General features: G+C 42.4%; 1 protein-coding gene across 11 annotated transcripts in view; it reads right to left on the minus strand.

Moving 5' to 3' along the window:
• Positions 1-523: 523 nt before the first annotated feature.
• Positions 524-27,259, minus strand: part of SPATA6L (spermatogenesis associated 6 like) — a 39,646-nt gene continuing 12,910 nt past the window's right edge. For 2 of the 11 annotated variants that reach the window (XM_084899535.1, XM_084899527.1), the window contains 9 exons: positions 20,078-20,202; positions 18,193-18,270; positions 15,099-15,341; positions 12,722-12,824; positions 9,633-9,667; positions 8,608-8,804; positions 6,249-6,345; positions 5,398-5,500; positions 548-951 (listed from right to left, as the gene is read on the minus strand). In XM_084899535.1, the coding sequence (XP_084755661.1) occupies positions 5,411-5,500; positions 6,249-6,345; positions 8,608-8,804; positions 9,633-9,667; positions 12,722-12,824; positions 15,099-15,341; positions 18,193-18,270; positions 20,078-20,202 (968 nt within the window). In that variant the 3' untranslated portion in view covers positions 548-951; positions 5,398-5,410. Of the gene's footprint in view, positions 952-5,397; positions 5,501-6,248; positions 6,346-8,607; positions 8,805-9,632; positions 9,668-12,721; positions 12,825-15,098; positions 15,342-18,192; positions 18,271-20,077; positions 20,203-27,259 lie in introns of all 11 variants that reach the window. The other 9 variants (XM_084899536.1, XM_084899528.1, XM_084899530.1 and 6 more) reach the window with 8 other exon arrangements.

Genomic DNA, 27,259 nt, shown 5'->3' on the forward strand with positions numbered 1-27,259 from the left:
CTACTGGGGATTGAGCCCGAAACCCTGGCATTTGCCCTTGACCAGAATCGAACCTGGGACCCCATTGAGCAAAACAAGCTAGGGGTCTAACCGATTTTAAATTCAGTTTGGCAGTCATATTTACAGAGCCTATTGACTTCAAGTAGATCTATTTGAGGAAGCTGTTGTTGCTCGTGTGAATTTATTCAGAATCGCTGAACAAAAGGAGAGATAGTGACAGAAAAAAGTTTAAACTATGGGCCAAAGAAATTAGCCTCCTCCTACAAATGTATCATAGAAATTAAACCTTTAATGCAAGATTTGAATTGTCCAGATACTGTCCTCCTCCTTCCTAGGTATTCAGTGAACTTCAGGTACATTGAACCTAACAATAAAAAACAGATTTACCTAAAAGAGAAAATCTTTTCCTAGAAGATTGATTGGGTTATTCCTCTAAATAGCAGCTTTCTCTAATTCATGCAAACTGTAAGTTGATTTGGAAAGAAAGGGGGAGGCTGGGAGGAAGGAGGGAAGAGGAAGGAAATCCAGGAGGCAATAAGGGAGGGAAAGAGGCGGGGAAGAGAGAACTTTTCAAGGACACTCCACTGCCCAGATGAGGAACACTGAAAAGGCATCTTGACATTTTCAGTAGAAATCTAAGAAGTACTTTCCAAGCACCCACCACTCAACCATTGTTTTTTCTATTTCAAGCTCAAAACAAACAAAATAAAACACAAATGTTCCATGTTGACAAGAAAATCTGAGCCCCAAATGACGAAGACTTTAATCAACGACTCTTACCTGGGTACAAAAGTATGAGTACAGGGTTTGATTTAAAGGGGTTAGAAACCGGCAACTCCATACACATAACAAACAATTGTTCGTTTCCCTAAGGACGTGCTAGTTGTCTGGATGAAGGGAGTTCTTCATGATGCTCCTCCAGCGTTCTTTCAGCTTCCCCTACAGGTGGGACTGAGAAAAAGAGCCAACAGTCAACAGGACCAAGGCGATGATCTCACTCTACCCTGATCTTGGCCTGTCTCTCTCCCTAGGGATCACTTGGTGTCTGAGCCCCTTCTACACTCACAGTGCAGAGTGAGCATGACAAGGCAGCTGTGTGGTCTCTGGAAAGTGTATAAGAGTATGATAATCAGCAGTGGAGCCACCTATGGAGAGTGTACAGTACGACGATTGAAATTTCTTTTGAGAGCCAAATTTTTTAAACTTAAACTATATCGGTAGGTACATTGTTATTAACTTAATTAGGTTACTCCTAAGCTGACCTTTGCTAAAAACTCTAAAGGCCAAAGAGCTGCATGTGGCTCACGAGCCGCAGTTTGCCGAACAACACTCGTGGGCTAGTCCTTGGCACACTACAAATGAGCAGAAACTGTCAGGTGTAACTGAGCTAAACTGTTAACCATGCCCCCAATCAATTCTATTCTTTGGAACAATTATTTTTGAACGTGGAGTGGGGTCAGTATGGGATTGGGGGGGGGGGGGGTGTTCCAAGTCCCTCATCCTCAGGCACTGGCAGCCGACTGTAGAGATTCTCAATCCTAAATGTGCATCAGAATCCCCCAAAGGACCTTTATAAAAATACTGGGCACTACCACGGGGATTCCAATTGAATTGGTTTGCAGTGGGGCCTGGGCCCCACTCCCAGCTCCCCGTGATTCTGTCATTTGTGGAGTCTGTCTTGTGATTCAGGGATGCAGCCAAGCCTATGGGGTCTCTTGGACTCTGACAGGACCAGGAGCTCAATGGGTAATGATGAAGGGAGGTGCATCATTACCCATTAAGCCAATCTCCACAAGCCACCAAATGATAAATCCCGCAGAAACTGCTGACCAGGTCAAAGAGGGAGGGTCCCCCAGGTGGAGTTCAGAATCTGTAGTCCTGTTTGCTTTTTGTTTTGTTTGTATTGGAGGTGAAGGGGGCCCCTGTGGATGGAATAAAACAGCTCCTGCCTGCCAGCTGCCAGGAAAGGGTGGAAACCATACTAGCCACTCTCTTAGGAGCTGAAGGTGACAGAATCAGAAACTTGTGCTTCAGTTAATTATTGTCTTTTATTTATTTTTTCTTGATTTATTTCCTTTTGGCTATTCTTTAATTCTAGAAAAGTGTATTCTATCATTCTTGTCTGTGCCTGACTGATTTCCTGGCTCACTGTCAGATTGGGAGCATTACAGGTGGACTAGCGCCCCCTGAAGGCCAGCCGTGGTGGTGGAAATGATTCACAGGACGCTGCTCACAGGTGTGGAACACTCCATGTGGGCAGTCTCCCCTCCTTCCCTGGAGAATTTCCCCTCCCGCCCTCTATCCCCTTCTTGGGAGAGTGTTATAAGGAAACCCAATTACAGTACAAGGCTGAGGGAAACAAGAGCATGCGGAGGACAAGTGCAGAGGCCCTGGCTCATGAGGGACCCAGAGGGTTCACAGAAGAGGGCCTCACAGGCCCATCCTTCCGAGTGGCATCTCAGTGAGCACCCACTGGACATGGGTGATCAGCTCACACACTTGGGAAGAACAAGGACACAGAGGCCATCAAGCTTCTAAGAGAGCTAGGAAGAGTGTGTGCGTATGTGTGTGTGTGTGTGTGTGTGTGTGTGTGTGTGCGCGCCCGCACGCGCGCGCATGCACTTATAGGAATTTTTTGTGATAAAATTCGCATAACACAAAGTTCACCATTTTAACCCCTTAAAAATATACAAGGGATCGTCTACTTTACACCAAAAATATCAAATCCCAAACCATCCAGAATAAGAAGAAATATATTCCAACCCCTTTGACTCGTTTCCTCTACCCATTCCCTGGTCAGACCATTGGACTCATTATTGGTTCAAAAATCCCTGGCCTTTCTGTGACAAGAATCTACGTACTTTTTCAATTCCCCCTAATCCTGAGATCACCAGGAAACCAGGAGAGGGCAGGCTGATCACCAATGAAACAGTGGGAGTGGAGAAGGTCCGGGAGAGATGAGAAATGGTGCTGCCCTCCAATCCCCCAGTGACTAGTGCCAGGACGTGGGACATAAGCACCATCAGTGTGTGTGTGTGTGTGTGTGTGTGGCGGGGGAGGTGGAGGTGCGTGTTTAGAGCAAAATTTGGGGTGGTCAATGATGAAGCACACTAGTCAGCGTGTCAGCTGAATAATGACAGCACCTTAAGTATCATTTCTGCGATGTCTGACAAAACATTCCGCTCCGGAGATGAGGACCCAGGGGCTTACTCTGGGGTGGGAGGGATCGGCTATTAGGACAGGCGGCATGTTCGTGCAGCACCGTTTTTAAAAGAGCGGCAGGGAAGGAGGCGTGCCGTGGAAACCCACCGGGTCTTCTGCCCAGCGCTCCTCTCGGCCTGCATTCCCAACGTTTGTGTTGGCTGCGGCTGCCCAGCATTAGCCGCTTGGCCCTGCTGATTTGGGTCTTCCCTGGATTCCCTGTGATACTCGGCATCTTTCTAATACACGCTCCATTTGCTCACAACAGCCAAAGTCGCCTGGGTGTTTTACAAGCATGAAAACCTTCGCTAACCCAGTCCTCCAGGCCCCCTGCCTCACCAGGAATCCATGACCCATCCATGGCCCGGCAAGCGGGGGTAGAAGCCAGTGGCGTGGATCTCATGTTACCTTGGAAGCCTATTTTGTAAGACAGAATTTACTAATGCTTTTCTCACCTTCACTCTATCCCCTCACATCAGTGAGCACATATCCGCTGTTCCAGGACTCTCTGTAACTCGATGTCACCTATGTTGAAATCCAACACGATCTGGCATTTGGTAATTAGGTGGCCGTGTTCCCTAAGTGGTAATTACGGTGGGTTATGTTCCGAATAACCACCTAATAAATGCCTAGATGGCAGTTTTGGCTACGGGACATTAAGTGGCCCAGAATCCATCCTTTAATCTACCAAGCAGAACGTTCTGAGGTGGAAGCCCGAAGAATAGGCAATCACTGAGCTGTCCTCCACATTCCTCCGCGCCGAAGGCAGGGAGTCCTGGCCAACGCTGGGAGCCTGACCCTAACTAAGGAAATCCTTACCTTGTCATCCCACACTCCTTTATTGTTTAAAAAGGCTCGTAACTATTTTCAAGTGGCTAGAATGAGGGACTTCATAACACAGCACCACAGGGTCCTTGTGGGAGACGGTCATGGGCATGTCCACAAGCTCTCCTGGGGTTCCAAAGGGCTCGCTCTGTCTCTCCCCCCCCTCCACTGCCTCCCTCCCTCCCCAGGTTCCCCTATCACACACTCGAGGTTTGGAGAAGCCCTAGAAGATAATGGTTCACAGCGTGTGCGCTGAAGCCAGACTCATTCCCAGGTTCAACTTCCATTCACTAGCCATGTCACCTTGAGCAAGGCACCTGAGTGCTCTGTGCCTCGGTTTCCCTAGCTGTAAAATGGAAGTAGTGATAATAACTACTTCACAGGATTGTGAGGATTCAATGTTAACTCGTTTAATAGATGTGGAGTATTGGGGCCAGTTCCTGGCACTCCCGGAAGGACTTGATAATGAAGAGCTAGTGTTACTTGGGCCCTGGGCTAGAAATGGAAAAGAAGAGAATACCTGAAGAATGACAATACGCCACTCTATAGCCAACTACTTGCCACTTATCTGAATTCTAGAGCTACCTCATTCCCTCATTAAACCTTTGTTCAAAAAATATTTACTGAGCACCAAGCACAGTGTAGAGTCGTCTGAAACAAAGGCAGCGGCAGGTAGGGAGTGGGACTGGGAGTCTGTTGAGGGCACAAGCCTGGCAAGTGTGGCTGAATTCACCCGAGTTAAATGAGAGCCCATTGTCATGCACTACATGCCGGCTATAACACAGGGAGCAGGAGAGACAGGTTTCACTGAATTAGAAGAGGCAGGCGTTTAAGCAATCAACCCATATAAACATAGAACAACAAACTGTGTCACACTTTATGAAAATGCAGGGCACCAAAGAGGGTATGCCCCGGAAGGGGGGGGGTGTCACAGAATGCCATGAGACTCGAAGGATAAACAGAAGTGACCCAAGAAGGATAGGGAAGAAGTATTAAAAGAAGAAAAAAAAAATGTGGGGGAAAAGAAGTATTCCAGACAGAGAGAAAAGCATGAGCCAAGGCCTTAGAACAGAAAAAGCTTGTGTTCAAGGAGCTGAAAGAGCTGGGGTAGGAGGAGAGAGAGAGAGAGAGAGAGAGAGAGAGAGAGAGAGAGAGAGAGAGAGAGAGAGAGAGAGAGAGAGAGAGAGAGAGAGATAGCTGGCAGACCCACATATGCCCTGTCATTATTATACTGTGTGAAAGAAGAATGTGGTTCTTAGAACTCTCCCTCATCTCCTGTCCACAACGTTTTCTAGTTACCTCATTTTGGCTGCTGGAAACTAAAATTATTTTAGAAAACCATAATAAGCAGCACTTAAGCTGCTTACTTACATAAGACATCAGCTTAAAAATATCTCTGTGCATGCACTGGGTAGTTCTTCAGAGGGTAGCTTGGTCTTTCAAGGGTATAATTTACGTCAGAGATAAAATCATCCTATAACAAAACAAATGCAGCAATTGCATTATTCATAATGTAAAACAGAGCAATGATAACAGGATGTATAGCTTTGCGTTTCAGAGGTCTGTGAATCCCATATATGCTGTATATGCGGGGTTCCCATATATGAAGAAGTTACAATTTGCAAACTCCTGTTACTGTCTTCTCAGTGTAACTTTTTTTTTTTTTCTTCTTCCTTTTTTTCCTTCTTTCTGTGTTCCCAATTTGCAAACTCTAGGACCCTTGAATAAATCTATCATTTACTTCTAGCAAAAACCTCCAGACTCTTTTTGAGTTTGTTCAACAGTTTTTAGGAAAACTTTTCTTCCATGCTGTGGCCTTACACAGACCACACACACTTCTCTGGATTCTTCCCTGGACCAGACTTCCTGTGTGCGGTGGAAGGGAATGTGCTTGGGGCCAGTTACGCTATCTTCTCTTAGTCCTTTGAAAGGCCCCTGCTCCCTCTTGCTGCAGGACCTCCTCTGGACGCACACCTTGCCCATTGTTCAACAGAAGTGCCACTGTCTCTTCTGCATGGAAACCCACCCTGACTCCCAACCAAATCAAATACCCCTTTCCTTACACTCCCAGGACACCACGTACCTCCTTGGTCAGTGTCACAAAATTTTACATTGATTTCTGTGATTACTTCATTAATGTCTGCCTATCACGCTAAACTCTCAGTCTCCCAGGGCCCATCTCATTCTGTCAGCAAAGATGCCGTTTGGCTAGAAGCCCTAACCTTGTTTGGGTGTTGCCGAGCTCTGTGGGACGTCAGAAGACTGCATACCCTTTCATGGATCTTCTTCCATGTGGACTGAGGTCCAGGGTGGAACCTGCTGGACAGATTAAACAGGGTGACGTGTTATGCAGCTAATAAAAAGGATAGTGAGAGCACATAACAGTGTGGGTTGGTGTTCATAACTTAATAGTAAGAAAAACACAGCACCAGGAAGAATAGTGTACAGGGTGGTTTCAATGTCTTTATTAAACCTGTGCCTAGACCATCACTGGGAATCAAAACCACCAAGGTGGAAGAATGGCTTGTGTTTGGGAGTATGGCTGTGAGGGACTTTCTTCTTCATCCTTTTCTATGTATTTTAGATTTCTCTCTAAAGGACAAATCTTGCTTTGACATTTAAGAATTTAATCCAAAAATTTCAATACCAGATTTAATCCCATTGTTTTCCACCGGAAGAATGTAATTTGCTATCTCACTGACTTTAGGCCAATCAGACCCAGCCTAACCTACGGGTCTCACAGCATTGTCCAATTTCTCAAACATAAAGCATTTTCTCCTTCCGGAGGCATTTCCCAGCCCTGCTCACTCGGACTAGGAGGCTGCCACCTCCAGCCCATCCCCACTCTTGTAACTCCTACCCACCCTCCTGAGCTCAGTTCAACTACTGAGTTCTGGGAAGGGCCTTCCCAATTCCCTTCATGTAGAGGGAGTCTGCTTCCCTATTTTATGCATTTAGAGTTCATTTACCCTTATTTACAGCACTTCTCCTAGTGAACATTTTGTCATTATTTGATTAATGTCTCTTTCTACTCCTAGCCTGAAATTGGGACTGAAACTCTTAGATTAATAGTTCATCCTGGAGTCTCAAAGGTATTGAATATCATGGTAGGTATTCTATCTAATAAAAGAGTAATATGCAAATTGACCATCACTCCAACATACAAGATGGCTGCTCCCATGTGGTCAAAGATGACCACCCCCATGTGGACACAGATGGCTGCCATAAGATGGCCTGCAGGGAAGGGCAGTTGGGGGTAGCCAGGCCTGCAGGGAAGGGTATTTGGGGGTGACTGGGCCTGCAGGGGAGGGCCTTTAAGGATGACCAGGCTGGCAGGGGAGGGCAGTTAGGGGCAATTGGGCCGGCAGGGGAGCAGTTAGGCATTGATTAGGCTGGCAGGGGAGTGATTAGAGGGTGATCAGGTTGGCAGGCATAAGTAGTAAGGGGCAATCAGGGCGGGCAGGCAGGTGAGTGATTGGGAGCCAGCAGTCCTGGATTGTGAGAGGGATGTCTGACAGCCAGGATCGGGCTAAACAGGCAGTCAGATATCCCTTGAGGGATCCCAGATTGGAGAGGTTGCAGGCTGGGCTGAGAGACCTTTCCCTTGCATGAATTTCATGCACTGGGTCTCTAGTTTAATAAGTATTTATTGAATGATTGAATTCATTCATTCATTTTTGGGAGGGGGTAAGTATGAACTCCTAAATTCTGAGGCAGAATTAGCAAATTGATTATGAAAATCTTGTTTAGTGATACTTACTGAGTCCATTTGTGAGCAACTATGTTATTGTGATTATAAGGATTTACCTTATTCTCATCACTAATATTGCAGAGTAAAGCAGACTGCATATCCTTTATTCAAAACAATATTATCTCACTAATGTTACCCTTGGTGCCACTTCCCTGGAGTGAAGGTGATCAACTGTCCTGTTTGCCTGGGACTATGGGGTTTCCCCAGAATGCCAGATTGTCAGGGTTAAAATCAGGATAGTCCTGGGCAGACCAGATGGTTAATCATATGACTAGAGAATGAAATTTGGAAAATCAAGATTCCTGTTCATCTCTGGCCTGCCCTCTAGACATATGCAATCACAGTTTTTAAAATTTGTAACAATAATATAAACAAACCAGGAAACCATGTCTAGAAAGAGAGAAAGAAAACATATCCATGTGTTGTTTATGTTTGTCTTTAGGTGACAAGACTATGGGTGATTTTTTTCCCCCACTTATTTTTGTTTTTCTGTAGTTTCCAAAATTTAAATAGTGAACACTACTTTCACACTGTTGAAAAGATTGAGTTTTAAAATGCATACCATCTAAAAATGGATAGATAAATAGCACTTAGTATGTCAAGTTAGCTATTTATCCCATTCCCAGCAAACATCCTGAGATATGTTTTCCAAGGGGCAAGAGAAAGGCAGAATTTTTACTTTGGGGAAGACATTTAAAGAAATAATAAATTTTTATATCAAGGTGTCCCCAACAGGTTATTCCTGAGGAAGCGAACGGGTGAGGAGACAGGGCTTTACTCCTGCCAGAACACAAGACACTCAAGCAAAGAGACAGGCACTTGCCACTGACCTTTCTCGGAGACGGGGCTGATCCAGAGCAGGGCTGGGAGACCTGGAGTGCCGGGGGGTGGCGAACGAAGTTCCCCGGTGGAAATCCGCGTCCCCTTGGTTACAGTAATGGGGTGAGGGCTTTCTAAACTTTCTCGGACATGACGGGGATGGTGATTGATTCCGTAAAAAAATCCGTTCATCTGGCTCTTTGATAACCTGTGTGACAATGTGCATTCTTCTTTAGTTATAGTTTTACTTTTGTTTGCTTAATTCAAAGCTGGGGTGGGGTGGGGTGGGGTGGGACAAGAAAGAGAATTGTGAGCAAGATAGAATACCTGCCCTAGGAGTCTCCTGCAATAAAAGAGAGGGGGGGAGGGTGTGCAGAGAAGACTAAAGGCAAATGCTCAGGAGAAGAGGTCAAGGAAAGATAACTAAAATCTCTATGTCTGGCATGAGTTAACAAGCCAAAATAAATTCATGCTCTGAACTTTAATTTTAATTTGGGAGGCCTGGAGATTATTGGATTTGGGGGAGGAGGGGGGGGAAATTCTTTTTTTTCCTTTTTTTTTTTTTTTTTTTTTTTTACCAAGCTACAAAGATTTCCTTTTTAAACAAAATATTTAAATGCTCTGGCATAAGAAGCACAGTATACTTCGTTTTCTTTGTATATATACATTTATCACAGAACTTTGCCTCTTCACCTTGACAAGCCAATCAAGCCTCAAGAACAAGTGCTTTATCACCACTATGTATAAAGGTATTTGATTAGAGAAAAATCAATGAAGATTCTACTGATAAAGTAGGTATTGGGCCTACATACACCCTCGCTCCTGCTGAGAAAGAAAAGTGTACATGAGGGAACAAACAAGGGGAAGCAAAGCAGCCAACGGAGCCAGGGCACCTCTTGAACTCCATTCTAACCATAGCAACTCCATCAGCAGCTCTGGCTAGAAGTACACTTTCACCACTCATTGGGGGAAGCACGGGCGTTAACATTAGATAGCTGGAAATAAGTTATGTTACCAATGCTACCTCTAAAATTACCTTTACGTTAGCTGCAAGGTTGTCAAGAGAAGAAGCTAGAAGAAAGAGGAACAGGTGATTCAATGACTTATTGTTATCAGTCACCCTTAAAAACTACTGTTCCACATATTCCACAGCAGCACAAAAATATTACACAATGAATGAATTGTGATAGAGCTTAAATGCTCCCTTGTAAGTGACACTATCACTTTTAAATCTCCCTTGGGTCACAGCAATTCACTATCTCCAAGTTTCTCTGTCCTACTGAGCTCAACAATGAGGTTATCAATCAATTACTTTCCATAGCATGCATGCTTTGAGAAAAGTAAAAGAGAGTCTAAAGTGAAGCCATGCCTAAACCGGTTTGGCTCAGTGGATAGAGAAAAGGCCTGTGGACTGAAAGGTCCCAGGTTCGATTCCAGTCAAGGGCATGTACGTTGGTTGCGGGCACATCCCCAGTTGGGGGTGTGCAAGAGGCGGCTGATCGATGTTTCTCTCTCACTGATGTTTCTAACTCTCTATCCCTCTCTCTTCCTCTCTGTGAAAAATCAGTAAAATATATTTAAAAAAAAAAAAAAAAAAAAAAAGAAGAAGAAGAAGAAGAAGAAGAAAGTGAAGCCATGAGTTCAGTAACCCTTCAACAGCCTGGAAAACTCTTATTTGCTCAGGAGCCCAGAGCCTACAAGAAAGCCGTTGTGGCTCAAATATAAAATGCATAGCTCTTCCTCTTCTGTCATTCCCTTCACATTTGGTTTCCGTGGAATCTTATTGATGCAGAAACTCTTAAGTATACTTGTCCAAGGTCGACATAAATATTAGGTTGAGACAATGAATATGCAAGAGCTTGCAGAAACATGATGCAGCAAAAGTTTAAGTAGTTAGGATTATCCTAAATACTCATAATAAGTAAGTAGATCTAATGCCAGAGAATGGTAAGGACTAGAAAGTGAATATATGAATATATGAATATACAAAAATGAAACCAAGAATAAATTGGACTTTTCCGGGTTGAGAAAAAAATAAATGCTTTTGAAATGAGGATGTGCAAGGCCATGCTATGGTCCCGGTGCTCTCCCCCCACCCCACCGCCGAATGCCTGGGCTTACGCAGCGACAAGGAACTTTTCCTGAACTGTTTGATTCCCCTTCTGCCACTGGCAGTAAGAAGGAAGCTATAAAAAGGAAATTTAAAGCCTGGCAATTGTCACATCCTCTTGGCATGCCTGTATGTGTGTGTCCCTCTTGTCTCAGAAGCTCTCAGGGAACCAGCAGTGCTAAGGCCCTTCCCGGTTTTAGCCGCAAACCTGCCCTCCAGTCCCCTGTGCCTGATGTTGAGCACTTACTTCCCCAGGGGCTCGCCTTTGTGCCTGTGCTTCCCAAAGTGCAGTCCATGGACCCGTGATACCTGTGTCGCCTGGAAGCTTGTTAGAAAAGAAAGATCACAGGCCCTCACCCCAGCCCCACTGACTCAGAATCCGCAGTTCAACAAGATCCCGAGGTGATTCCAATGCACATTCACACTGGAGAAGCACCGCTTTCTTCTACCTTAGGCCCGGATGAATGAGCTGACAGGTAACCTAAGCAAAGGTCTGGCTAGGAAGCTACAGGGTCTGAGCCCAGAGGTCTGAACGCCTTCTCTAAAGGTAGGTTTGCCAAAAACTTGGTGTGTGACCTGTACACATGCTGTAACCTCTCTGGACCCTTACTTCCCCACCTGCCAGGATTAGAAACAGATAAAGGCTGAGACCAGTGTGATGTGAGAGTGCTATCATAATTGGGCTATCATAATTGGGAAAGGACATTTGCTTTTGCTTGGTTTCCCAGTAATAGGGCGGGCAGTGCTGCCTTTATAGGCCACCCCGGTGACTTTCAAACCGAAGGACTTAAATTAAATGTCAGAGGTGATAAAGCACTTTCTGCGTCAAATTGTGCTCTGTCCTTGGTTGGCTGCAGTCACCGTGATCCAAGAGCACTGGCTTGAATTACATAAGGATCTGTGCCGTCCTTTAAAAGTATACGCCTTTGACCCTAGCCGGTTCGGCCCAGTGGATAAAGCCTCAGCCCTCGAACTGAAGGGTCCCAGGTTCGATTCCTCTCAAGGGCACGTACCTTGGCCCTGGTCAGGGTGCATGGAGGAGGCAACCAATCAATGTGTCTCTCTCACACAGACGTTTTCTCTGTCTTTCCTCTCCCTTCTGCTCTCCCTAAAAAACAATGGAAAAATATCCTCGGGTGAGGACTAACCCCCACCTCCACCCCGCAAAAGAGAATAAACCTTTAGCCCAGCTGGCATGGCTCAATGGTTGAGCATCGATCTATGAACCAGGAGGTCACAGTTCAATTCCTGGTCAGGGTACATGCCCAGGTTTTAGGTTTCAAGTTTCAGGTTTGATCCCCAATCAGGGTTTGTGGGAGAGGCAACAGGTTGATGTTTTTCTCTGACATCAATGTTTCTCTCTCTCTTTCTCTCTCTCTCTCTCTCTCTCTCTCTCTCTCTCTCTCTCTCTCTCTCTCTTCCTCCCTCCCTCCCTCCCTCCCTCCCTTCCTCCCTTCCTCCCTCCCTCCCTCTTTCTCCCTCTCCCTTTCAAGTCAATAAAAACATTTTTTTAAAAGAATGCAGATGGGTCCTGACACCTGACAGTTTGAGATCCCCTGCCTTAACCTAACTGCTTCAGATAGAGTTGACTCCCCTCCTCCCTAACATGGAATCTTGTAAAGCAAATGTTATACACTCTTTTGATCACCAACCCCCTGCTCTTTCCCATCCACAGAAATAGCCAGTCTTATTTGTTGGCTAACAATGGTGCTTTTGCAAGAAGTTCACACCAGAACAAGCTGCTCTCTGCATTTCTAGCCCAGCTAGGAAACTGATGCAACCAGAGCACACTGGGTGCCCAGAGTTCTCTAGGGGAACTCTCAAACAGCTTCTCTGCTGATCCTGCTCCATGAGAACTCCTTCCCTGGAGAGTACTTGAGAATTAAACTCCAAGTTAAAAAACAAACAAACAAACAACAAAAAAAAACAACATTCCACAGAATGAAAGAAGATCTAGAAATAGGATGCATTTGCTTCCATAGAGAAATTACAGGGGTAACAAAAAACTTGAGTACCTCTTCTCACAGGAAAGGGGAAATTTGGAAACTTAGATTTTCTTCTAGACTTCCGGGAACAATGCTCTGAAATATCCTCACCAAAGGGCTTTGCACTGTCCACCTGAAAGAAGAGGAAAGAAAGAAGACGTAAATCCACCATGGTTTGTATTACCTTCTCCACAGTCTCTGTAATGCCTTCCTCCCTGTCAGTCATGCAGGTGAGAAAAGAAAGTTGGGGACAGATTAAATCACAATCTCAATGTACGTTGAATGTTATCCCGATAGGGGAAGCTGTTTGTCCCTCTCTTCACTAAGGCTAGCACGAAGAGATAGGCTACAATGTCAGCATAAATAAATAACGATGGGCACACGTTATATTCTAACCACTGGTAAGTCAAGCCCAGAAAAGACTGAGTGAAGCTTATTTTACATTCTTTTAAAACAGGATAAGGGAGTAAGGGGGCGGGGGGAAGCGGGGCAGGGATGAGAGAGATCTGTAATACTATCAACAATATAAATAAACAAATAAATAAATACATAAATATAGGACAGAGTTTCATGTTCCTAAACAGTCTGGGCAGTGCTAGCCTGGGGATTAATCACAAGGTCACCGTTCAGTCTTTCACATTCCGGGCCAATCTGAGTGTCTGTACCCTTGAAAAGAAGAATAGTGTTGACTACATTATTTTACTTAAGTGAACATATTTTCATAAATGGGACAACATGATCTGCAAACAGATTTGTGTCAAATACACAAACATCACCACTAGTGACTTTAAGTCAAATTATCAACTTTACATTATCAACAGTTAACTACTGGAGTTATAAGAACGACTGGAGAACTAGAACATGGACTGATGCTAATGAAGAATAGGAAATAATATCAAAACACTTTTAATGGCAGAAACCGGTTTGGCTCAGTAAATAGAGTTGGTCTGTGGACTGAATGGTCCCAGGTTCCATTCTAGTCAAGGGCATGTACATTGGTTGCGGGCACATCCCTGGTAGGGGGTGTGCAGGAGGCAGCTGGTCAATGTTTCTCTCTCATCGATGTTTCTAGCTCTCTGTCCCTTTCCCTTTCTCTCTGTAAAAAATCAATAAAATATATTTTTTAAATGTTTTTAATGTAATATTAATTGTATATGTTGAGAAACTAATCAGTATATACTACAGTATTGACTACGACTTTGTAGGAAAAACCAAGTCTTATGAATATTAAAAAGATTAAAGAAAATGAATTACTTATTTTTATTATACCGGTGAAACTATGGGTAGTTTTTTGAACATTTTTGTATTCCCATTACTTTTATAATAGTTTAAAAAAATTAAGGAGACTAAAAGAATTAATGCTATTAAATTTGCCCACTTCTCCCCGAAGGTTAAATCTAAGGTACATTGGATCAAGTGCTTTGAATATGACACATCATTGCTTCTTCCTGCAGATATCGATACATTTTTTCCCCTGCTCTTTAAAGTATAGTTAATGAGCAACAACCTTATTAAAAAACTCAAGCAGTTTTCTTTAAAACTGATGAAGTTTTAGTTTTAGATTGTACAGAGTATATGCCAGACTTTGTTATGCATAATAATTGAACTTTGTCTTCCACCCATCAGTTCACTAATTCTTGTGGATAAATGGTGAGTTGCCATGTGTAGACATCACACTCAATAATTCTCAAAAATTAAACATAGGGATGGCTGATATCTACTGAGAAAATCCTCTGTACAAGACATCTTTATAAGAGCTTTCTGAATATGGCTCTAGAAAGATAACATAACTTAATCATCATTATTATTCAGTTTGAGTTCCCTCCTTATTTAATACTAGAGGCCTGATGCATGAAATTGTGCATGGTGGGGTCCCTAAACCTGGCTAGAGATGAGGGCCAATTGGGGCCATATCGCCCAGTCCCTACCAGGGCCAGGCTAATCAGGGCCTGCTGGACAGTGGATGGATAGGGGGAGGGACCTTGGGAGGTTGGCCAGCTGGCTAGGGGGAGGGACTGTAGGAGGTTGGCCGGCTACAGTAAGGGACTGGGAGAGGTTGGTCAGCTTCAGGAGGTTGTCTGTGGGAGCATACTGACCACAAGGGTAGCTCCTGCATTGAGCATCTGCCCCCTGGTGGTCAGTGAGTATCATAGCCACTGGTTGATCAGTCATTTCAGTCATTGTCATAATGGTTGCTTAGATAGATATAGATATAGATATAGATATAGATATAGATATAGATATAGATATAGATATAGATATAGATATAGATATAGATATAGATATAGATATAGATATAGATATAGATATATATCCCAATTATTTTTATAACCCAAACTTCTTGTATTCTGAACTCATTCACAACCTCACCATTCCAAAGAACTCTGATAAAGAATTTTAGGCTCACATGTCTAACTACAAATGGAGGTTTGCTTTCTCCAGGGATTCTGGAATTATTTCCAAGGTTCAGTTGAGCTGCTGGTTGGTCCTGGAAGAAGCGTTTGGTAGAACATGGAAAGGGATCCTGGAAGTGTACGCTTTGGGGCAGTCTCTTGAGATTAGTTTCTCTTGGCTTCATATGTGTATTATTTAAGAGGAATGTTGGTTCATATGATGTAAATAAAGGCCTTTGTGACTTATATCTTTCTCCCTGGAACCAAAAAAAGAAACAATTCTTTTAAAAACAAAAATGGGGAGGGGGGAGGGCAAAATAATTCAAACAGAATATGACTGTATTTAATATATTTTTTTTTTATTGATTTTTCACAGAGAGGAAGAGAGAGAGATAGAAAGTTAGAAACATCGATGAGAGAGAATCATCGATCAGCTGCTTCTTGCACAGCCCCCACTGGGGACGTGCCCGTAACCAAGGTACATGCCCTTGCCCGGAATCGAACCCGGGACCTTTCAGTCCGCAGGCCGATGCTCTATCCACTGAGCCAAACCGGTCCCGGCTGAGTATGACTGTATTTAATTGAACTTTGTTAACTAAGGTAAAAGACTGAACATCTTAGATTTATAAAATAGGAACTCAAGGAAGGGTATTTCTCTACTTAATTTTTCTTCAGTTCAGCTTAACATCACTAGTATTTATAACTCACTAGTATGTTACATTTCAAATACCAGTGAGGTTTATTTGCATTAGGAGACAGTTGGAAAGTATCAGACACTTCCCCTGGTTACAGATAGATGATTGATCAATAAAAAGACATCAAGAGAGATTGAGAGAGGGAGAGAGAGAAAGAGAGAACTGGCATATACTTGGATCCAGCCATTTCACTTCAATTACTAATTTATGATAAGGAAATAATTATGGCTTTGTATTTAGCTTTAAAAAAAATTCTTAAAACAGCTCCAAAGTGAGAAACCAACCAGATTGGTGAATGGTGAGTAAACAATTGTCCTCCAGCTCCCAAACCCACCTTTTATACTCAGCTTTCTGAGAGGAGCACTGGCACCCTGCAAAGCCCTTCTGCTTTTCCAGCTATTGTTAGGCTCTACCACTAGAAAGCACTAGAGGGAGACAGCGGGATGGAATCAGGAAGACGGAGCTGCCCACTTCCAGTTTTGCATTCTATTCCAGACAGCATCCTACCACAGCAACCATTCTTCACCTTGGCAACAGCCAATGGTTCCAGTTCGTAGTTCTCCCCACTCCAACAATCCCGGAACTAGTCTCACTGTGCCCCCCTCAGGCATTCCGGCACTCAGGGATTTGAATCTCGCCCCATGGGATCTGAGGCACCAGCGATGAGCAGTGTCCCTCCTTAGAGGTCTGACTCCCAGCTCATCAAAGTCCTACCTTTGATTTTCTGAAGAAGCACCCAGGAAGGCAGCCTCTCCCCAGAGTCCCTTTGCTATGGGACCCCCTTTCTATGGGGTCTCTTCCTCAAGCTTCTAGGCTCTTCCCTTTGTTTCCTCAGCCTTAGGGGTGGAGCTGCTTCCTGCAGTCACTACCCCCATCACTTCAGTGTTACCCTTTACCTCTCAGCATTCTATCTCCTCGTTAGCCTTCCTTCTTTACATTAAATCTTTCTGTTAAAATAACATGTGTGATTTGTTTTCCTCACTGGACTGTGACATATCAGCTAAGTGCCCAGCAATAGGAAAATGATTCGCCAAACAAATTATGGCACTACCATGCAATGGCATACAATGAAGCCATGAAGATTTGCCTGGTATAAAAGTACTTAAGGACATCAGGACATGATCATGGCATATTAAGTGAAAAAGAAAGGGTACAAAATGGTATGAACTTAATCTTTAAAATAAAAGTGTGTTGTACAGAAGAATACACTCAAAAATTAGTCATATCATCTATACATAGTAAGAATAACATAATTTTATATCTTTTTGCTTATTCAAATTTTATAATTTTCCAAAACAAGTGTGGTACTTACAAGAAAAATAAAAGATACTACTTTTAAAAGTTAAGGCTTTAAATGAAGATATATATTAGGAGATATGAAAAAGAGATTGAAAAACTCACTGTGCACACATATCAAACAGAATGAAGAAAGTAGTGGGTAAAGAAAGAAAAACTAAAAAGCAGCTAATGCTTTCCATAAATGAATCATTGGTCTCCAATTATATGAATTATAATGCCCAGAGGATTGATGGATCTGCACAGACTCTTGTCACTCAGTATCCACAGCACACATTCAAGGTCTTCTAGACTGAATCAGGCAAGATTTAGGATGACAAGTATTAAAAGAAGGATATCACATTCATTCACTTCCATAATGTTCTAGAAAGGACTTTAAATGGTTACAAAATTTGTGTGCAATAAGATAAAAGAAACATGGAAATAAATCAGAATGAAGGGGAAGTTAGGGCTGAATAAGAGAGTATAACAGAGGTAGTGCTTATGGATGCCCAAGACCCTTCACAGTTACTGACGATGACCATGAATACAACTCTGAGCTTCAGCTTCAGCATAAGGAAGAAGGAAACATTATTGTTCATAAGATCAAGAATAAACGCCATTGCCCTAGCCGATTTGGCTCAGTGGATAGAGCATTGGCCCACGGATTAAAAGGTCCCAGGTTCTATACCCATTAAGGACATGTACCTCAGTTGCAGACTCGATCCCAGCCGTGGTTGGGGCACTTGCAGGAGGTGACCAATCGATGTATCTCTCTCAAATCGATGTTTCTCTCTGTCTCTCTCCCTGTTCCTCTACTCTCTCCAAAAAATGGAAAAGTAACCTCAGGTGAGGATTAACAACAACAACAAAAAGAATAAAACCAAACCAAACAAAAAATCTAACTAGCTTACACATCAAACTTGTGATCTTAACCCTAGACCATTCTGCTCTACCAACTATACCTTGATGAATATGTGCCAAGCATAATCAGTCTAATGTGACAGGCAGAGAAAATAGTTTGAATAAATTCAAAACTAGAAATAAGTCTCCACATTTTTACTTATCTAGATGTATCTAAACTTGGTAAACTGAAAATTCCTGACATTTCTATTACTGGCTTCTTGATTATACTTACAAGAAATCTGTTTCTATGAAGAAACACACATTCTCTGATGGCTGTCCTTGTAGAAAACTCTATTTTTGGAGCAATACCCTAAAAATAAAACAGCATAAAAGAAGCAAACAAAATTATTGGAACAGTATTTTTGCCTATCCCATCCTAATTTGAAATCATACAAGAAGTTAATTGCTCTTTTGTGTGGTTGGCATTATCCATATACATTACCTAAAATATGCACATAACAAATATATGTACACAATGAAATATTATTCGGCCTTTAAAAAGAAGGAGATCTTACTATTTTCAACAACACAGAAGAAGCTGAAAGACATTATGCTAAATGAAAGCCAAACACGAAAAAATTAATATTGCATTTTCTCACTTATATAAGGAATCTAATACAGTCAGACTCACAAAATGCTGATTGCCAGGGGCTGGAGGATGGGGGAAATGGGTAGATGTTGGTCAAAGGGTACAATGTTTCATTATGCAAGATGAATAAATTCTGGAGATCTAATGTATAGCAATGTGACTATAGTTAACAATACTATGTTGCATATTTGAAATTTCTAAGAAGGTAGACCTTAAGAGTTCTCACCACAAAAGAAAAGAAAATGGTAACTAGTAACAGTAAATGATGGATATGATAATTAGCTTGCGGCAATTATTTCATAATGTAGATATGTATGAAAACATCAAGTTGTACACTTTAAATGGATATAATTTTTAGTTGTCAATTAGATAGCGATAAAGATGAAAAATAAAATACTAGTATAGCATATACTTAATAAGAATAGCTAAACACATAAATTGTATTATATGCCCTGACCTAAGTGCTTTGCATATAGTAACTCATCTAATCCTCCAAACAACCCATAAGTTGGGTCCTAATAATATCTAGTTTCTATACTTTGTAGAGGAGGAAACTAAGACGCAGAGAGTAACTTGTCCAGCTAGTGATGGCAAAGTTGGTTATTGAACCCAGGCATTCCAACAACAGAGTTGTTGCAAAGCCAGAAATTATCACAAATAACATCAAAATGAATATTCAAATTTGGGTTCAGATAATGCCCACAAACAGTTAGGTTATCGATTGAATGACTGCCCTATCTTTTAATATCCTTCATTAGTCAGTCAGTGAACCTCTGTCCGTTTCCCCTCCATTAGTGGAGGCCATAGCATCTGCCTCAGCTCACTTGAGAGCTGTTATGAGGAAAATAAGATATCATATGAAAAACCAATTGGCAAAATAAATGAGAAGTAGCATTATTACTATTACTGCCCTACTTACTCTTATTATTGCTAAAATAATAGCTGCAATTAAATAAACTGACAAAATCTTCCAGCTAATCTGCATTAAGAGGAGGTTTAAAAAATATATATATCATCCTTATAATTATGTGACAGTGTGACTATGGCAATGATTTAGCCAGATTAGGTAAAACTCCCACCTCTCAGATCAATAATGGGAATCGGTGTAATTTGGCATTCCGAGTGGGGCATCTAAACAAGACTGCTGCCAAAACTGGTTTGGCTCAATGGATAGGGCATCAGCCTGCAGACTCAAGGGTCCCAGGTTCGATTCCGGTCAAGGGCATGTACCTTGGTTGCAGGCACATCCCCAGTAGGGGGTGTGCAAGAGGCAGCTAATTGATGTTTCTCTCTCATCGATGTTTCTGACTCTCTATCCCTCTTTCTTCCTCTCTGTAAAAAATCAATAAAATATATTTAAAAAAATAAAAATAAAAATAAAAAATAAACAAGACTGCTAAACAGAATAACAGGGGTACTGCCCAAGATAAAGTGACCAGTCCAAGAACAAGCCCTATCAGGAACAAAACGCTCAGGCCCTAAGAAGTGCTTTTCCCACACAGAAGCCAGCTGGGCACAGATCACTTACTGGGAAACCTGCGGCCGTTTTCATGAGCACCTCCCTACCTATGCCAGGGCTCGAAGGTGTCAGCTTGGGCTCAGGAAAAAGGAATTCCCGTGTGTTCTCTTCATAGTAGGCCAGCTCTTCCCACACTAGGAAGGAAGAAGAAAAGCCCAGAAGTAGATTTATGTTCTGGAAAATGATGTATCTTCATCCCAAGTTCAACAACATGAAAGCTTGGGTAGGTGACAGCAGAGAAGGCACACAGATAAAAACAGACATTCTGAATGCAGTACCTGTTATCCAAGAGTCAGATGACTTCTACTACCCTCTATCTCATGGACAAGTTTTAGAACCCTCCCCAAATTATGAGAGAGATAAAATCTGCAGCAGTGGTTCTCAACCTTTCCAATGCTGCGACCCTTTAATACAGTTCCTCATGTTGTGGTGACCCCAACCATAAAGTTACTTTCGTTGCTACTTCCTGAGTGTAATTTTGCTACCGTTATAAATTGTAAAGTAAATATCTGTGTATTCTGACCCTGATATCGGTTCTCCACCTGTGGGAACCGCTGCTGTAGAGCCTAAAACCATTGGAAACACACAGATATTTACATTACAATTCATAACAGTAGCAAAATTACAGTTATGAAGTAGCAACAAAAATAATTTTATAGTTGGGGGTCACCACAATATGAGGAATTGTATTAAAGGGTCGCTGCATTAGGAAGGTTGAGAACCACTGATTTTAAGGGTTATTCTACAAAACAGAACAAAGAGGAAAATTCCTTTCCATCCATCTATCCATCCATCCATCCATCCATCCATTCTTTTTTTTTTAAATTGAAGCTTTTTTTATATATATATATATATATTTTATTGATTTTGTACAGAGAGGGAAAGAGAGTTAGAAACATGGAAGAGAGAGTCATCAATAAGCTGCCTCTTGCACACCCTCTTGCACTACTGGGGATATGCCCGCAACCAAGGTACATGCCCTTGACCAGAATCGAACCCGGGACCTTTCAGTCCCCAAGCCAACGCTCTATCCATTGAGCCAAACGGGTTTTGGCCATCCATCCATTCTTAAATTCAACAAATGTTTTCTAAGGACATACCATGGGGTAGGATAGGAATAAGGCCAACAATGCCCTGTTCGTGCAAATGATACAGTGCAGACTGGAGTTCCATGTATTCTGTGACATAGGGATGCTAGTAAGGATCATTACAGAGTATAAAGTCCAACTCTGAATCAGAGAACAGGTGCCCACTAAAATAGCATTTTACATCTGGGCTGAATATATAACACATTCCAAAGTAGAGGTTTGAAGTCAATAAAAGCACCAAGCTCACTGTCAACCAGGATTATGCTGCCTCCCTGCGTTCATTCACTCTTTCCCATCTTTGTAAACGAAAGAACCAGGGAGGAGGAGTCTGTTGCTTCTAAGCCAAATATTGGACCTCTTCTTTCCTAAGCAGCAAAGCTGTATGCAAATCTGAGGTACCTGTATCATTAGTTTAATTATCATAATCTGTCTTCTGTCTATAAGTCAGTTTGAAAACCACATGAAAACGCATAAAACAGTAAAGTGATATATACAGCAAAATGAAAAGTAACCATTCAGCCAATAAAGAACTGGTCCCTATAAAACTTGATGTGGCTCATATGACCACATCTAGAGAGACAGAGAGAGAGAGAGTGAGAGAGCGAGAGCGAGAGCGAGAGCGAGAGCGAGAGAGAGAGAGAGAGAGAGAGAGAATATGCAAATTAGTCAGGCTCAGGAGGAGCTGCCTGCTCAGATGGGCAGCAGGGAACTGCCTGCTCCCCACCCCCACGCCTAGCCCCAGTGGCCTCAGGGAGGCTGGGCTGGGGATGGGCTGTGGAGACACAACACACAGGGCACCTGCTCCGAGCCTCCATGGCACGGCAGGGAGCAGGCCCCCAGGGGACACACACAGAGGTGGGGCGTGCAATGAGCAGCCATGGTCCAGCTTGGAGCATGCCCCCACCCCAGCGGACACACATCAGGGGGACCTCTGCGTGTGAGCTGCAGAGGAAACACCTTTTCTGACCGCTCATTGGCTAAACTCCCTGTACACCACCACTCACATTGTTCTTGGTAACTTGGGTAATAAAAATTCAAGAAGAGCCAAAACCGGTTTGGCTCAGTGGATAGAGTGCCGGCCTATAGACTGAAGGGTCCCAGGTTCAGTTCTGGTCAAGGGCATGTATCTTGGTTGAGGGCATATCCCCCAGTGGCGGGCATGTGGGAGGTGGCTGATTGATGTTTCTCTCTCATGATGTTTCTGACTCTCTGTCCCTCGCCCTTCCTCTCTGTGGAAAATCAATAAAATATATTTTTTAAAAAAAATCCAAGAAGGTGATCTAGCGTTTTTCCACCTCACTCCTAAAGGAAAAAACCAAAGTCCATTGCTGGAGGGGCTAAGAAATGTCATATCCTGCTCTAATTGGTTTGGCTCAGTGGATAGAGCCTCGGCCTGCAGATCTCAGGGTCTGGGTTCGATTCTGATCAAGGGTATGTACCTAGGTTGCAGGCTCCTCCCTGGCCGGGGCCTAGGTCAGGGCTCATGCAGGAGGCAACCAATCAAAAGTGTCCCTCTCACAGTGATGTTTCTCTCAGTCTTTCCCTCTCTCTTCCCCACTCTCTAAATATCAATGGAAACATATCCTCAGGTGAGAATTAAAAACAAGAAAGAAATGTCATATTCTATGAAAGACACATCTTGAAAATGCCTAAAGAAAGTTGTCATTTTTTTCATGCTGAAGGGACTAGAGTCTGTGTTGATAAAAACACCTTGGCAGCTGCAGCGACCAGCAGTGGCAGCAGCAGCAGGGTGGTGGAGGTGGCACCTTCACCTGATCAGCCTGGTCATTTCCCACAGAGGGAGACCAGACTACAGCTTAGTCCCACTCCCCAAGGGGAGGGCTAAGCTGTCAGTAGGACATCCCTGAGGGCTCATGGACTGAGCAGGTCAACCTGAGGGACACCCCAAAGTCAATGCGTGAATTTCATGCACTGGGCCTCTAGTTTTTACATAATTATCAAGCATCACGGACTAACAGATCAATAGGGTTTATCACTGCCACTCTGTGACTAGTGCCACTCTGTGACTAGTGCCACTCTGTGACTAGTGCCACCACATTCCTAGTGATACCAGGAAGTGCCACAGTGTAGAGCATATATGCCCTCAATAAACATATGTTAGACAAAGTAATGGATCAGTCTATAATACATCTGAAACTGGGTAAAATTGTTGTTTTGAGCAATTCAAATTTAATTGCACTCTGAAATTAAGGAAATGTAGACAAAAGGAAAATAAGAATATAATAAAGCCTCCATTTTGTATCTGATTAACTTTTGCGTTATAACAGTATGCATATTCTCAGCTTCAATATTCTCCAGTCATCATAGTTTTAAACAATTCTTGCAACCTTCCCACAGTTTTAAACAATTTTTGCAACCTTCCCACAGATGAATTTCTGCTCATGTGAAAAACATATGGCAGTCTAAAATATATTAAAATTTCAAAAGCAAGTTGCAGAATATATATATATTCAACCAAAGTGTAATACTAAATATACATATCATAAATACTGGATACATTATATTTATATATATATGATTTAGGGTTGTTTGAATATACTGAATGCATTATATATGCTAAATATATCTTGAAGGCCTAAAAAGATATACAACAAATTGTTAATAGTAATTATTTTCAGGAGTTGTTGATGGCTGTGGCTTTTGGTTTTTTATCTTACAAAACTACAGGCCCGGTGCACAGAATTCTTGCACTGGGTTGGGGGAGTCCCTCAACCCAGCTTGTGCCCCCTTGCAGTCCAGGAGCCCTCAGGGGATGTCCCTCTTGATCTTCTAGTCCGTGATGCTAGATAATTATGTAAAAACTATGCAGGCAGTCAGCCGTTGCCCTTGCCAGCAATGAGCCCAGCTTCTGGCTGAGCTGCATTCCCCCTATGGGAGCACATTGACCACCAGGGGGCAGCTCCTATGTTGAGAGTCTGCCCTGTGATGGTCAGTGAGCATCATAGTGACTGCTTGTTCTGCCATTTAGTCTATTTTCATATTAGCCCTTTATTTTACAGGATTTGTGTTAATTAAAGGTGTTATAGTGAGAATATTAGGTATTGGGTAGTTTTTCAATTCATGTAAAATGGAATAAGACTAAACTGGGCCTGCTTCTATTTTACTAGCACACTAAAATAAAACTTGTTAGCAGATTTATGTCTCGACATAAAATTAGGTCAAATAAGAAAAAAATCTTATGGGGGGAAAAACACAACTCAATGCCCTGGTTTTGGCCTGTCACTTTTAGGCTGAAAAACATTCAGTGAGAACTTCTGAAAAGAAGGTAGGAGACATCTCTGATCTTCCCTCTGTCATGCCTACCTACAAAAATAAATGGCATTAACAAGAGTGTCTATCCCTAGATCCATGGAGAGTGGGGTTCTTGTCTGTTTTCAGAGCCTGCTTCTGCTAATGAACCAAGATGCAGACAAAAGAACTACAGACTCCTGGATCCACTCCTCTGGGGGCTTTGACCTGCTCCAAGGACAGCAACAGTAGGCAGGCCTATGATCCTCATAAAACCTCCACAGCTACCTCTGCTTTAGCTGAGGCATCTGCCAGTGAAGTAATGGAAACTTGCTGGGGATTGGTTTACTCCCAGGTTACAAGACATGGTTCAATCTAGTAATTCTGTCCTTTGCAAGTATACCAAAAGGAAAAATAATTTTTATATAGATGTGAAAGGCAAAGAAAACTAAATGCTCCACAATACCAATTTAAAAACAATTATAACTACAGAAAAAATATATAGCTATTGAAAATGACAAACAAGTAAACTATAAGCAAGTAAACAATGCAGAATGAAAGAACAAAACCCAAAATGTTATTACATACTGTTTATCCTATGTAATAAAAGCCTAATATGTTAAGTGTTCAGTCACCTGGTCGTCCATTCAACCAATCAAAGCATAATATGCTCATGATATGCTAAAGCTGCTCAACTTCTCGCTATGACACACACTGGCCACCATAGGGCAGACAATCAACCTGTCGACCAGTCTCTATGATGTGCACTGACCACCAGGGGGCAGATGCTCCAACCGGTAGGTTAGCTTGCAGCTATGGTCTGGCAAGGCAAATTAGGACTGAGTGAGATGGGCCAGACATGCCATGGAGCCCTCCCGTGGTCTCTCACCGGTTGGCCAACCTTCCAGATCCCTCCCCGGCCCCGATTGTGCACCAGTGGGGTCCCTTGGCCTGGCCTGCACCCTCTCACAATGTGGAACCCCTTGGGGGATGTCAGAGAGCCAGTTTTGACCTAATCCCACAGGCCAGGTGGAGGGACCCCACTGGTGCATGAATTCGTGATCGGGCCTCTAGTAAACCTATAAAAACACATAAGTAAGTTAATGAAGCTTTTTATAGCTATTTAAAATAATGGTGTAGAACTAGGTTTTCTCATCATTTGGGGATGCTTCTTATGACAAGGTAAAACTATGAAGATTCTTTCATTTGGGGGAAGGGAAAAGGTAAAAATGTATAATAGCAAAGATCAGAAGAGAATTAGAAATTTTTAGGTATATTCATTCTCTCTCTCTCTCTCTCTCTCTCTCTCTCTCTCTCACACACACACACACACACACACACACACACACACGACTCTAAAATCACCAGATAATTAGCTACATTGAGAGACTATGTATGAGAACTGATGCAATCAGATGGCAGTTTCTACGCTCTCACTAGCTCGGGTCGCCAGGCATTCAAGACATACCACGAAGCAAAGGCATCATAGAATGTTCCCCATTAAAGCTCCATGATTCCAGTACTTTAAAAGTCTAGACAGTAAAGATTTTATTTTGTTTTTGTTTTTCTCTGGGGCAGAGGGCAGAACAGTAAAAATGTTAGGCTTTAAGCATGGTCATAACTATTCAACTCTCAACTGCAGTGTGAAAGCAGCCATTGAACAACACTTAAACAAATGGACATGGGTGTGTTCCAATAAAACTTTATGAACAATGAAATTTGAATTTAAAAATTTTCACATCACTAAATATTTGTATTTTTTAATTTATTTCCAACCCTTTAGAAATGTAACAACTGAAGATAGTTTGGTAGTTCCTTAAAAAGTTAAGCACAGAGCTACCCAATAATTCCACTCCTTGGTGTCTACCCAAGTGAACTGAAAACATGTACTCACCCAACAACTTGTAAATGAATGCTGATAGCAAAATTATTCATAATATTCAAAATGTAGGAACAACCCAGTGTCCATCAACTGATGAATGGGTAAGCAAACTTATCCATATAAAAGAATAGAATTGTATATGTGATATATCCATATAAAATAATATTATTTTGCCATAAAAATGAGTGAACTACTGATATATTTTATAGCATAGATAAACTCTGAAGCATGCTACCTTAAAGAAGCCAGACATAAAAAACCATATGTAGTCTGGTTCCATTTACATGAAATATCCAGAGTGGGCAAATCAATAGAGACAGAACGTAGATTAATGGTAGCCAGGGGCTATGGGGCAGAAGGAATAATGAGTGACTGCTAATGAGTATGGGGTCTGTTTCCAGGTAGTAAAAATTTCTGGGATTAGATAGTGATCATGTTTGCCCTACCTTATAAACATACTAAAACAACTTTATTGTATTTAAAATGATAAATTTTATAGTATATGAATAAACTCAATTTTAAAAGTGTAGAGATTTAGCTGAAACAGGTTTGGCTCAGTGGTAGAGCGTTTGTCTGCGGACTGAAAGGTCCCGGGTTCGATTCTGGTCAGGGACATGTACCTTGGTTGCGGGCACATCCCCAGTGGAGGTGTGCAGGAGGCAGCTGGTCAATGTTTCTCTCTCATCGACGTTTCTAGCTCTCTATCTCTCTCCCTTCCTCTCTGTAAAAAATCAATAAAATATATATATTTTTTTAATTAAAAAAAATAATAAAAGTGTAGAGATTTAGCTCATGAGCCATAGGAAACAGTGCAGCTGGATTTGCCAACTCTGTTGTAGCAACTGGTAGAGAAGATGAGTTTGGGCTTTACATACATACACACCCACACACTCCACAACTAAAACATAGTCAAAGGCAAAAACTTGAAAGACGCTGAGCCAGATGGAAAAAAGTATTTTATAATAAAATTAT

This window comes from Pipistrellus hanaki (assembly GCF_964339955.1).
Source record: "Pipistrellus hanaki genome assembly, chromosome: 11".
NCBI lineage: Eukaryota > Metazoa > Chordata > Mammalia > Chiroptera > Vespertilionidae > Pipistrellus > Pipistrellus hanaki.